The sequence below is a fragment of the Vigna unguiculata genome, chromosome 3 (assembly GCF_037176805.1).
Source record: "Vigna unguiculata cultivar grain cowpea cultivar isolate G323 ecotype 2 chromosome 3, ASM3717680v1, whole genome shotgun sequence".
Classification (NCBI taxonomy): domain Eukaryota; kingdom Viridiplantae; phylum Streptophyta; class Magnoliopsida; order Fabales; family Fabaceae; genus Vigna; species Vigna unguiculata.
In genome coordinates, this window is record NC_140794.1 from 65925114 (window position 1) to 65940620 (window position 15507).

The 15507-nt window shown below is 26.1% G+C and overlaps 1 protein-coding gene across 1 annotated transcript; it reads right to left on the reverse strand.

The window, feature by feature from the left end:
* Nucleotides 1-2657: 2657 nt before the first annotated feature.
* On the reverse strand, nucleotides 2658-3410 carry LOC114179208 (uncharacterized). Its single transcript, XM_028065458.2, has one exon. It carries the CDS (start codon nucleotides 3358-3360, stop codon nucleotides 2836-2838), a length of 525 nt encoding a protein of 174 aa, XP_027921259.1. The 5' UTR covers nucleotides 3361-3410; the 3' UTR covers nucleotides 2658-2835.
* Between the last annotated feature and the right edge of the window lie 12097 nt (nucleotides 3411-15507).

Genomic DNA, 15507 nt, shown 5'->3' on the forward strand with positions numbered 1-15507 from the left:
GTGACAGAGATCGCTCCCACATAACCATTACCTCACAAACTCACTAACTAAAATAATATTAACTATATAACTATTATTATAGGTACAACGTATATATACTATTTTATTAAAAGCTCTATATATATAGTTAAATTCTTCTAAAAATTAATGATTTTCTTTTGTGATCACGTCACTTTAAAAGTCAATAAATTGTTGAGGATTGATAATAAAAGTGAATTATAATTTTAGATGATTTTTCTTTGCACCAGTTTAAAATTGGTTTTATCGATCTTATCGTTCTAAAGTAATAAGACAGTAAAAATACGAAATTTAAATTTTAACTACAATTAAAAATGACATGAGCTTGTGATTAATTAATGCTTTTATATATATATATATATATATATATATATATATATATAATATTATGTTACTTTATTTATATAGTTCAACAAGTAGTTTCTAAAGACTATTAATAAAGTTTTATATTTAAAAAAATAATAGTTCATTGCTCTATTTTATTTTAAAATGTAAATATACATGACTCTTATCACCTGATTTGCTTATACATTTAAAAAAAATAATAATGATACAAATAATTGATTCTATAGTTACAAATTTAGTTATTAATTTATAAATTAAAAATTATCGATAATTAAAATAGTTACAAAAAATTATAATTAATCTTTAAATTTGTAACAAAAATAATTTGTATTATGAATTAATATATAAATTTGTCAATAATATTAATTATTAAAGTTTTGACTATCGAAAAAATTGTCTTTAATTAAAAAATTAATTTCTAAACATATTTCTTATCATTAAAATTAGTTAATATTTAAGAATTTTCTTGTAATAATAGATATATTATTTATATATTTTCATACTAAAAATGATATAATAGTATTTGGTAATTAAATTAATAAATATTCTTAAAGTGTGATATACGTGTTTGGACCATGTTTAGAAAAGTTTTTTCATAAAAATTAATGAGAGAAAAATTAAATAAAATTAAAATTAGTCTATGGACAAATTAAATTTTAAGTAAATCAAGTGGAAGATTTCAATTAGCGGTTTTGCATAAATTATTATTCAATTTGTTTTAGTGATTAGTTTGCCTATATATATATATATATATATATATATATATATATATATATATATATATATATATATATATATATATATATATATATATTTTGTATCTGCTTTCTCGTGTTTATAAGTATTTGCTGAAGTTGTATTTTCGAAATAAATCATTTAAAAGATTAGCATACTCTAAAATATAATTTCTTTAAATAAAATTGATTTGTGATTTAATTTTATCTATTTTTACAAAAATCCTATAAGTGATTTTTTGCAAAATTATATCATCTGAATAAATCAGAATTAAAGTGTAAGTGAAGCCTATTTCAGGGTTCTGAACTGATTTTATCATTATGTAAATAAGTAAGATAACAAAACTTCTGAATGAATAGCTTAAGTGCAATTATTGTATGTGTTGGTATATTCTCAAAATGATTGAGAATATTACTCAATTTGCGGTGGAATCCTATTACCAACCACAACAACTTGACCTAGTTACCACTTCAATCTTTCGTATACTTCTCACACTCATTAATGAAACCCATTATTTTTTAGTGAATGAGAATTTAAACTTTTTTTTGGCTGTGCTATTTTTAGATGAATAAACAAATATAATTAAGATAGTATTGAAAATTAGAAGTGAAGTTTAAGTCTAACTCAATTTTTAGGTAGTCTGTTTAGTGGTAGTGGATGAAACTGAATGTCTGTCAAATGAAGTTCTTTAGAATAGACTCTAACTTGTTTCTGATACCAGGTTAAAAATGAGATTTAAGTCTAATCCAACCTTACAACCTTACAATCCACTTATAAGATAAGGTTTACACCCCACTTTTATATATATATATATATATATATATATATATATATATATATAATGAAATTGTCTTATGTCTGATTTATTATGTGGACTTCCAACATATAAAATGAAAACAAAAAATACGTAAATGTACATGTTAACCAACATTGATATTTCCTCGGGATGAAAATTAATAGTGGGTTTATTTTATGTATAACATCTAGAATGATTAAGTAGAGAACTTTACTCTTTTTAATTTGTATAGAAAATTAATTTGATTTGTGTGGTTGATGGATGGAGAAGAGGAATGTATACCTTTATTTATCTCTTTTTGAGTTTTATAAAATCGATCAAATTACATAATTTTCGTCATTTTTACCTTTATTTTATTTCTTACGTACTTATATGTTACAAAATACTTAACCGTTAAAATATTTTTTAAATTTTGTTATTCTTTTTGAATAAAAGGTCATTCTGGTATATATTGGCGTCAATTTGATATTTTAAGACAATAAAATACTTATTCAATTCTTTAATGTATGTCAACATTTGTAATAAATTTTCTGAAATCATTTTATTATTAAATCGCAGTGTTTAAAGATCAATTCAATACTAAATTCTTTTTCGTAAAAACTAATTTAACCTTAGCTTATACTGTTTAAAAAACAACTTATACTTCTTTATCCATTCTAGGAAGTAACTTAAAAAACTTTGTTTGCTTAAAACTAATTCGTCACTACTTTATATATACATCAGAAATAAACAAGTCCTTTGGCTGTAACTTCTTAAAAAAACATAACACGAAGTAAACTGGTTTTTAACATTTGTGTTTCAAATAACCATACACTATTTCATACCCATAATTTTCCAAACCACTACACTCCTATCATATATACATATTCTGAATTATATAATAATAATAATAATTCAGCAGCACCATCTACACTAATATCTAATATTCTATGCTGATGTTATTACCAGATAAGAACACAGTGTGTGCTGTGTTTTCTGCTACCAAAACTGAACCCACCATCCCAAAACCGCACAACGCCGCCGTTAAGCGCCGCTAAATCTTGACACGTGTACCACCCTTTCTCGTTTTCTCCCATTCTCATCCTTAACAATCTTTCCCAGCTCTCCCACCATTCTCCTCCTCCGTCAATCTCCACCCACTCCTCCGTCACCGTCTCCTCGCCCTCGCATTCTCTCTCACTCTCGTAGTACAACCTAAACTTCCCCTTCCTCACTCCGTCAACGTCGACGTCAGGCCCATTACCAACCACGGTCGGGCTGGGAACACACGCTGGCGCCGTGGCAGCAAGCGGGTCGGACTCATCCAGAATGGGGTGATCCGGCGGTGGGAGGAATTCGGACTTGGGTGGTGGGTTCCTCCAGAAGGTAACGGCGAGCCAGGTCCAAAAATTGTTGAGGAGAGTGATGAAACCGAATGTGAGGTAGTTGAAGGCTTGAGCCTCAAGAGGAGAAACAACCTTGCTCATGGTGGTGGCTTATTGTGTGAGAGAGAAGGTTGAGGTTAAGACGAAAGAGAAATGTGGTGAAGATTGATTATTATTATATGAGATAAATGGTTGGAGAATGGGATCTTACATAAGATGCTCCGAATCGACACCTAAGATGCTTCTTCAATTATGGTACAGTACATCCCATCACACATCTCAAAATTATCAAAATAATAGCAATCAAATAACGACACCGTCGACTGTCACAGTGACGTGTGTGTAGTGAAATATTTCATGGTATGTTTACTGGGCGAACATTTCGAGGTATAATAACATAACATTTACTCTTTTTTTCTTCTTCTCGGAGACAGGGTCTTGCTGACCAGCATAGATATTGAATTTTATAAAGTGTGATATTAAATAAAATTTGATTTAATAATTATTAATATAGTTTTATTTTTTTTAAAAATAAAAAATGTCTATAAATATTATACATGTATATTTAATATTTTATTTAATGTTCATAAATAAAAATAAAAAATTAATTAAATAATAAAATAACTATATTTTAATGTTGCTAAAAAATAAATATAATTAAATATAAGAAATTTTAAATTAATCAACAAAAAAATAGTATGAAACATCTAAAAATTAAAAAAAGAACAACATAAAAAAGTATAAATTAACAGAAAAACCAACAAAAAAAATTAGTGTTAAACATCTAAAAATGTTAAAAAAAAGAGAACAATTAAAGTGTTTATTTGAGACTTAATTAATTTTTTTTTAGTAGAGACCTTAAATATTTCAAAGTTTTTGTTTTGCAACAGTAGTAAGTTATTTTCTAAAAATTTAAAAGAGTATTTTTGTCTTTATAAAATTTATTATGTACATTTATAATATTTTAATTATTGTATTTAATGATTGCAGCTTTCAATATAAAAATGATGATACCAAAGCACATTTATTATTTTTTAACCAGTGCCCTTAGGGTATTGTTACGGCACTGATTATGGATAATTAATATATATTGGATCTCATAAAAGTACATAAATAAGTGTAATATTAAATAAAATCTGACCTAATAACCATTAATGCAACTTTATTTTCTTTAAAAGATAAAAATGTCCATAAATATTGTACACATGCATTTAATATTTTATTTAATGTTCATAAATAAAAGTTAAAAACTAATTAAATAATAAAATAACTATATTTTAATGTTGTTAAAAATTAAATATAAGTTTAAATTAACAGAAAAATCAATAAAATAATAGTGTTAAATATTTAAAAATTAAAAAAACATAAGAAAGTATAAATTAACAGAAAAATCAACAAAAAAATTAGTATTGAATATCTAAAATTGTTACAAAAAAAAGTACATTTAAAGTGTCAATTTGAGACTTAATTAAATTTTTTTTTAGTAGAGATCTTAAAAATTCCAAAATTCTTGTTTTGTAACAGTGAGTTATTATCTAAAAATTTAAAAAGTCATTTTTGTTTTTATAAAATTTATTATGTGCATTTATATTATTTTAATTATTATATTTTAATATAAAAATACTCAAACACATTTATTATTTCTTACCCAATTTCATAGGGATACTGATAGGCATTTTCCTTAATATTAAATCTCTCTGTTCAATTTTTCTGGTTCTCTAACATTTTCCAAGAAAACATCTTTTCGTGTTAATGTGTAAAGAGAATAATAAAAGCAAGCTTTCAGTTTCTTCAAATTAATCTCTTCATTTTTTCTTGTAACAAAATGAATGACATTTATTATTTGTGAATTAACAAATTAAAAATTATAAAATACTTAACACAATGTCTTGTAATTAAGGAACAATGAAGTATTTTCAGAAATACTTTAATAACTTTTGGATTAATTAATTGCATTTTTATTAATTTGCATGATTTTTGTGCTTTATACTTTTTATGACAACTTCCTCGTTAAATTAATTGCCGATTAGTATATGGATGGAGTTTATGATATGTATAACAGAGGGACCAAATTCAAGTACATCTCTACAGTTGAATTACTAATTAATATATTCTAAATCATAGTAAATACTAATTTCTAATTTATAAAAAAAATATTTCACCTAATTTACTCTTGTATGTAACTTAATGCCTACTCCTAAAAATAACAATACTAACATGAATTATAATCCACATCCAATACATTAGATAATAACACATTCAAAACTCGTAAATCTTACTTTGGAATAAAATTATCAGAACATATGAAATATATTTTGGAATAGGATTTATGGGACAAACATTTTAAAACACATACAATGACTTATGAAACGAGTTTTTCATAACACCCCGCATGAAATACATTTGGGAAAGAGCTTTTTAAATACATGCAATGCATTTTAGAAAGAAATTTTCATAATGAGATTTTTTCATGTTTTCTTTCTTTGTTTTCCTCTACAACTTTCTCATCTTTTCTTCCTCTGATTATGATAGAAGCAGTAACGTAACAGTGGTGTGATAACAGTGATTTACTGCGATTGATGAAGAATAGCTGTGGGGGGGGTGCCGGAAGCAATGTCCTTTATGATTAGTTGTATTCCACCCAACCTGCTGCACTAAATTGGGCCATCATTACATTAGCCCAGTGTTGACAAAAGAATTACATAACTTTATTTCCTAATTAATTTATATTTTTTATTTATAAATTTTCAATTATTTATTATAATTTATTCATTATTTTATTTTATTTTTAATTTTGTTTAATTTATTTCTAATAATTAAAAAACCATAAAATTAAATAAAAACACATAAATATACAAAATAAATACATTAATTAATAAAATAAAAAAAAAACATAAAAACTAAAAGTAACTTAAATATAATTATAAAATGAGCGATGAAGGTTGTTAGAGAAAACAGAAAACTGAGAAGAAGTGTGAGGGCTGCAAGTCAGTGAGGTATTAAAGTCCACTATAAAATTCTATTTGTTACACGAAAAACAATCTGTATGTTATTTATTGAAATAGATATTTGTCATCACTTTACATGGACAAAACACTGTCTAATTTAATTTAAAAACGAATTTTAAGTTTTTATAGTAGTTTAGAGAGAAATACAACTTTTTTATTACAAGTACATTTTAACCAATAACAATAATTTGAGAGGAACACTATTTAAACAACAAATAACTAATAAAACATAATAATTTTCACTATTACTTCATAAAAATATTGTTACATAGCATCTACTATTTTGTATGCATTCAATTTGTAATCTTCTACCAATTGATTAAACAACATTTTTGTATTTTCAAAATTAAAACACATTTGAATTCAATTTTATTCTGATTTATACGGTAGATGTATATAGGGATGCAATTCAGGGCAGGTCAGACGGGCTGGCCCGTAGGTTCGCAAAAAAAACTTGGGACAGGCTGGGATGTTGAACCCTTTGGTCCGTAATGGCCCACCCCACATAGGCTTGCAGTTTGCCCGAGCTAAAGGCGGGGCGGGGGCTGACCCGCTGGCCCGCTTACAAAATTATATATTCTCATTTTTTTAGTTCTCACATCATTCACTATGTTGGTTTTCTAAGTTCCTTTTATTTTTATTTTTATTTATTTATTATTATTATTATTATTATTATTAGGTTTATGTTTATGTATAATCATTGTATATAAGATAATAATTTTAGTTATTGAATATGGAATATCTTTTTATGCATTTTTTAAATACATGTCTTGTAAAGTGACATGTTACTATTGTACTGTAGCTATAATTTTCGTTGTTATTTTTCTTATCTTTAATTAGGTAAACTAATTGAAATTATTTCGATAGAAAATGAATATCAATTATTATGAAAAAATAAAAAAGTTATTTTACTCAACAAAATTTTTTTTTCGCTCATTACAAATGCGGGCCAACCCGCAGGGCGGAACATGTAAGAAAAATTAACCAATATTAAACTGCAAAACGAACTAAAACGGACTGGACTAACCCACTTTGTCATTCCTAAATGTATAACTGATTAAAACGATAAATTAGTTAATGCTTCCTATCATAGAATATGATATTTAGCAACAAGATTAGTGGGATTTATTTTTCTATAAAGCTCATAAATTATCGGCCGTTATTATTGCAAATAAAAAACAGTCATGATTTTTATTAATTTAGGCTCAATATGTTGAAAAGTCACATATTTTTATATATTGATGCAGTGTGAATTCATAATGTCAATTTGGAGAAAATTTCTTCATAAACACCTATAAAACAAGAGGAAAAATAAATGTAATTGTTACATAACTTAAACAGTTTGTGTGCATTAAAAACAATATTTTAAATAGTTAACGTAAAACCTTATAGAGTTTAACTTGTACATAAATTCATGATAAAAAAGATAATTTGTTTTTATTTTTATTTTTCTTTAAAGGTACTAGAAGTATAACTTTTATAACTTCATAAAAAAAACTTTTTTCTTCTTATTTTTTATTACTAAATAAAGCTTTTTCCAAAGGAAATTTACATATATAGTAAATCACAGATTATTACCTTAGTTTGCCCGTGCACACTCCATAGCTAAATCAAGACCAGATTTTTTGAAACCAACCACTATCACCTTGCACCAATGACTGTACAAATTAAAAAATAAAATAAAATAAAATAGTTCAAAACACGTTCGAATAAAGTTGGTAGAACCAACCAACGTACATGGCTACAGGCAACATATTATAATTCTTCTCTGAGAAGCACTACATATTACAGAATATTGGCCAAGGCTAATTTAATGTCCAATTTGATAAATACGTTCATGAAAAATATAAAATGGGAGATATATCGAAATGGAGGAAGAAAATGGTTGTTAAGATCGTTCAAAAGAAGTTGCTAATTGTGCATGAGTACTATATACACGTTTAGTATAATTTAATTAAAACAATGGGTATGAAGAGGAGTGGTTTTGTTTTGTGCTGACCATGCAAAATTTTCAAGTGGAGTTCAAGTTTAGGGACTTGGTTCTTGCAAGCAATTCATTTATAGGCGATGAAGTCAACCCAAAGCAGTGGCACTAATTAAACAATTTTGTCTACTATTTAGATTTTCATTTTAGTTGTCCGTTGTCCAATTGTGGTTCATCATTCTTCCATCGATCGGTGTACTTGCTAAAAAGATTCCGATGCTTAAATCAATAATGATTTGATCTATAATAATAATTAATGTTGTAATAAATGTCAGAAAAGTTTCAATAACATACATTTGACTTCTATTTATAGTTTTTTACATGAACTCGTGATTAAAGTTGGCCTAATTATGACCCAATTACTTTTTAAACTTGATTACGAACTTGTTTACAATAATTACAAAGCTACTTGTTTACTCCCGTGCCGCACGTTACACAAGCGTGGTCGTCGGTCAATCAACGTTACACATGTCTTCATAATCTCCAAAGTGTAGTGATACATGTCAAACATCACTTGAACGGTCAATGTCGCACATATCTTCATATGTCGAGCATCGTAACTTGAACGATGAGGGAACATTTGGAAAGTCATACCAACCGGTTGACAGTTGACCAACCGACCAGCCCATACAGTAAAAAACACAATTCTATTAGAGATGGAAAATAAACCCGCCCCTGTGGGTATTGCCCGAATCCGTCCCCATTTTGACGGAGAATTCCCGCATTGACTGAGTATGGGTATGGGTATGAGAAATCTCCGACTTTTTCAATTGGGTATGGGGATGGGTATGTGGATGTACATATCACCGCTATAATACCCGTCCCCGTCATATCTCCATCCCGTTTAAATTATTAAAATATTCACAATTAATTAAGTAACTATATATATATATATATATATATATATATATATATATACTTTCTATTTTTTATTTCTTCTAATTATTTGGTTTGTCATGAAACTCATTCGCATCTCTAATATATTTTTCATCTTATCATAACCTTTAAGTAATTATGTTAAAATAATGCATGTCAATTAAAAAATATTTATGTCTCACATTTGAATATTTCTATTATTTTTTAATATATTTTTTTATTGTATATTTTTTCTTTCATGTGAGAATATTTAATACTCTCAATTTAAGTGTTTAATAGTATAAATCTTTCATTTAATAGGTAGTATAAGAAAATATCTTTACTTATTATTAATAAGTTTTGTTTCATTGAAGAACTTTTTTGTTTCTCTTAAATAATTTTCGTTATTTCTCAAACATTGAGAGTATATATGTTGATATTTGAAAAGTTTTCTTAGATCTCTAAGTTATTTTTCATCTTATCATACGGTTAATTATACATTCATTTTTTTAAAGATTTCTTTCAATAGTCTCTCAAATTGTTTCTAAGACACACATTTGTTAATTTTTTAATATTTTTATTTGTTGTTTATTTTCATCATGTAGAATACTATTTCGATATATTTTATCTAATTATTTTTTATTTTCTAACTCATTATCAATCATACTGTAATATTTTCACTATAATTGTATAAATAACTTTTATTTACTACAATATAAAAATTTAATATAATTTTCGTGAATATTTTTTTTATCACCATTCAACATATATTGGAGTTCAAAAGATACAAGATCTAATTCAAAATTCTATTATTATCTTTATTATTTGTTATTTGCATCATTTTGATCAAGTGATGCATTATAACTTTTATTAGTGTATAAAAAAGAGATTCATTAGAATTTAAAAAATTGAGTAAACAAACATTTAAAATATATTTTAATTTGAATATTTATTTTTCTTTTATATTTTTAAAAAAATATTTTTAAATTTTATCAACTAGGTTTCATTAATGTGTGCAAATTTAATAAATGTTTTGGGTTCTCATAAAATTTTATTTGGTATTCTAATTTAAAATGTAAATAATTATAATTTATTTAAAAGTATTTGATATCGAAGAAACAATCATCCTCCTAATATTAAATATTTGATAATATAATGTTTCCTTTACCGTAATTTTTATTATTATATAAAAATTAAGTAAAATTAATATTGAAGTAGTGAAACAGGTATGGGTACGAGATTATACTCGTTATCCGGTTGGGGATGAGGATGAGACAAAAGTTTGATACCCATTGGGTTTGGGTATGAGGATGATGATGAATTTTTCTATGGGGATGGATATGTGATACTGAAACTCGTCCCCGCCTCGCCTGGTTGCCATCCATAGAGAATAATATTAATAAATTCAGACTTTATTATTGGTAATATGTCTAGGGTGTCAAAGTGAGTCAACCTTGCTCACATGGGTTGGCTCACCACGGGTTGAGGTAGAAAGAGGTCAACTCAACCCGACTCACTTTTTGGTGAGACAGAAATTTTGCAATCCGGTCTGACCCACTACAGGTAGATTAGTGGTTGACTCACTTATGAATGTTTTTTCTTTTTGTAATTTATTTTATATATTTATTGAATTACAATGAGAGTAAATTGACTTAATTTATTTTTTATAATAGTGGAATCAAAATGTTCACCTATTCTCGAAATATTATTATAAAGATATAGTTAAAGATTAAAGTATCAACGTACAAACAAATTAATTAAACATTCAAACTATTCAAATTATTGAGCAACATTCTAACATTTAAAAATATAATATGAAATTGTGAACCTATATAATTAGAAGTAGTAAATCATTATAAAAAAAATGTTGGTGGGTTAAGTGAGTCAAGTTCAATTCAACTCACTCTTGAAAAAATTGAATTTTTCAAAACCCAACTCTCGAACCCGTGTGAGCCAGATTGACTCACGGGTTGAAACTCATTTTGACATATCTATATATCTCCCTATAAATAGTTTCAGGAAGACCCATAAAAATTATTAAGTTTATTGTATTAAGATGTGAGAAATTTAAGCTTTCCATATCACATTTTTCTTTTAAGATAATTTTAAAGAAAGAAAATAAAAAAGAAATCAGGTTTAAAATACAAAAATATAGAAAAATAAAAGAGATGGGATACAAACATCAACCTTTTTCTCTTATTGACATGTAATGAAAGAAAAATAAATCTTTCTAATTATCTTTTACTAATCTAAAATCATTCATTTTGTATTAAAAAATCATGCCAAGTAAAAACACAAACGATAACTGTACAAATGAAAACATGCGCTCGCATATATATATATATATATATATATATATATTAAACATTTAATATTTATTTAAGTCGATATTTTGATATAAAAAGTTTGATTCAAACTTTATTGAGATGTAGATTTATGAAGCTTTATGAGTTATATTACAATATAGAATATTAAAGATCATATATTAGGGTATCAAATATTATGAGTGTCAGCAATTTTTAAGAATTGTGAAAATATAAGAGATGTGAGATATAAGGGATATATTACAGGAGGAACTTGCTATTTTATGGTTAAAGTATTTTTTTGTCCTAATTTTCATCAAGTTTTGTCAAATTAGTTCTAATTTTGTTTTTGCGCTCAAATATAGGTCCAAATTTTTGTTAATTTTGTTCAATTTGGTCATTTTTTGCTAATACCGTTTAAATAATTAACGACATGAACAGTGACTGCCATGTGTCACTTCATTTTTTTTTTTAATTTTAATTTTTTTAAATGTCCACTTGTTAATTCAGCGATTGCCATATGTTAGAGTGAATGTTTTATATTCAATTTGGTCCTTATATTCATTTTTTTTGTTTAATTTAGTTTCAATTTTTTTTAACCTGAACCAATTTTGTTTCTCTCCAAATTGATACAAAATTTAATTTTTATATTAAAATTCACATTTTTTTATTAAATATTTTTACTAAATTTTTTAAAATTCACATCATTATAACTTTTATATAAAAATTAACTTTGATCCCAATTTTGAGAGGGATAAAATTTCTCAATTTTAAACAAAATTTAAATTAAATTGAACAAAAATAACAAATATAGGGACTAGATTGAATGTAAAACATTGACTCTGACACGTGGTATGCTTGGGTTGACATGTGGACATTTAAAAAAATTGAAAAAAACCTAAAACAAATTAAAAAAATAGTAAAAAAAAAACATGAACTTGGTAGTCACTATTCATTATTGTCAATGATTTAAACAATGTTAGCAAAAAAGGAACAAATTGAATAAAATTGAAAAAACAATGAGACCTATTTGAGCACAAAAACAAAATTAAGACTCATTTGACAAAACTTGACAAAAATTGGAACCAAAAAGGTATTTTTAATCCTAATTTATTTTATTCATATGACTGAGTTGAAAAATTATCCTTATTTATCATCATATCAGTTGAATCAAGTTAAAAGTGTATTCTTCACCCTTCATCGCATCTTACAAAATGGTCAATCGACACCCAACTTTGTTTATCGGCACTTCTAATGGGATCTTGACACGTGCATTGAGTTTCTACGAGTAACAAATTAATTAAAGGGTTAAGTATGTTTTTAGTCCCTGAACTTTGACCCAAAATTGGAATTTCTCCCTGTCCGAAACTTCAATATATTTTGGTCCCTAAACTTTAAAAATGAATGAATATAGTCCTTTTAACTCAATTACGTTAACTTTTTTTAAAATGTCGAACATATTTCTCAGTAGATATTGAACCAAGAATGTGTCAAACAGTGTAAAACACTCTAATACTAATATGAAAAGTGTTCGACACGTCAAAAAAAGTTAATATAATTGTGTTAAAAGGACTATATTCATTCATTTCTAAAGTTTAGGGACTACAATGTATCGAAGTTTCTGACAGGGACGAATTCCAATTTTGAGTCAAAGTTCGGGGACTAAAAACATACTTAACCCTTAATTAAAATATTGATCACTCAAAGTTTCGACTTCACAGGATCAAAAGTTATTTCACAAAATACAGTTGTAATATGGCACAAAAGTTTAATCCAGAGATAAACAATACAAATATTCTCAAGACTCCTACTTTTAGCTGGCTTGATTGCAACAACTACATCAAGTTAAAAAGAATAAAAAGTATACAATTATATTTAAGTATTATCATAATAAAATAAAATAAAATAATAGATTATATATATATATATATATATATATTATAGATTATAGATTAATATTAACAATTCTCGTATCAATTGCTTCAATCGAAAGAAATTTCTCATAACTAAAGATAATACAAATTTATTTAAGATCAACAATGTTCTAAAAAAGATTAAATGGATTAGCCTTATTATATATAAAAAAAGAAATATTAAATGAAATTAATTATAACAATTTAATAAATAATTCTTTATAAAAAAAAGCTCCAAAAATAAATTTAAAATAAAATAGTTCAATTTTTAAGTTTGTTTTAAACCTCCCAAACTTTTGAGCCACCATGAAACTAAATATCTTAAAAAAAAAATTGTTTTAGATGTGGAGGCCTAACATATACTTAAAAATTTTGTCCAGTCTTTATTTCTTCATTCTAGTTGTCCGTTCAATCCAACTATGTTCCTCTGGGTTCTCCTACCGATTGGTGTACTTGCTAAAGAGGTTACCATGCTTAAGTAAATAATGGTTCGATCGACAATAGTAATTAATGCTATAATAAATGCGAAAGAAAAGTTTCAACAAACATACCTTTGAATTCTATTTATAATTTTCTACATGGGTCCGTGATTAGGGTTGACCTAATCATGATCCAATTGATTTTTAAACTCGTTTCCAAACTGTTTACGATAATTACGAAACTGTTTGTTTACTCTTGTCGCCGTTCGGCATTGCTCTCGTGTGGCACGTTACGGTCACTCGACGTTACACATGTCTTCATAATCTCGAAAATGATCGCCACATCGTAGTGATACATGTCGAACATGACTTGAATGGCCAACGGCCGGTTGATGTCACACATATCTTCATATGTCAAGCATCGTAACTTGAATGGTTGACGATTGATCAATATCGTACATATCTTCATATATTGAGTATAGTAACTTGAACGATGAGGGGACATTTGGAAAGTCACACCAATTGGTCGACAATTGACCAGTTGACCGAACCATACAATAAAAAACTCACAATATTATTACCTTGAAACTTTATTTTGAGATCAATATTAACAAATTCAGACTTTATCATTGCTAAGTTGACTCCCTATAAATAGTTTCAAGATAACCCATAAAAATTATTAAGTTTATTGTATCAAGATATGAGAAATATAAGGTTTCCATATCACATCTTCTTTTTAAGATAATTTTAAAGAAAGAAAATAAAAAAGAAATCAGGTTGGATAAAATACAAAAAATAGAAAAATAAAAGAGGTGGGATAGAAACATCAACCCATAACAAAAAAAGTCCACCTTTTTCTCTTATTGACATGTAATGAAAGAAAAATAAAACTTTTTAATTATTTTTTATTAATCTAAATCATTCATTTTGTATTACATAAATTTAGAAAATCATGCTACACAAAACACAACTATACAAAAGAAAAAATACATGCGCTCATATATATATATATATATATATATATATATAATATTCGCTTAAGTTTATATTTTAATATTAGAAGTTTGATGTGGACTTTATTGGAATGTGGACTTATTAAGTTTTATGAGTCATATTACAATATAAAATAGTAAGGATCATATAATTACAGTATCAAATATTATGAATGTCAAAAATTTATAGGAATTGTGAAAATATGAGATATATGAGTATAAGAGATATATGACATAAGGAATTTGTTATTTTATTTTAGTCATATGAGTGAGTTGAAAAATTATCCTTATTAATCATCATATCAGTCAAATCAAGTTAAGGGTGTGTTCTTCACGCTTCGTCGCATCTTACAAAATGATCAATTGACAATTACATGTGAACAAATTGAAAATAGTTACTTTATCTGATTTTTTTGAAAATAAAGTTACAAAATTATTGATATGAGATTTTTCTCTTTTTAAATATAAATTTAAACGGGATGTGAACTTAAATGGATGTAAACTTAAGTAAATGCTTAGTGTATATAAAATAATAAATTTTATTACTATATCAATGATAACCTTTTTGCTATATGATAAAAAATAAGGGTTAAATATGTTTTTGGTCCCTTAACTTTCAGTGAATTTTGGAATTAGTCCATTTCGAAACTTTGGACCAATTTAGTCCTTCATCTTTCGAAATGCATGAATTTAGTCATTTTAATCAAATTTTCTTAAGTTTATTTGACATTCAAACACGTTTCATAATAGTATTTGACTTAACATTAAAGAAAAA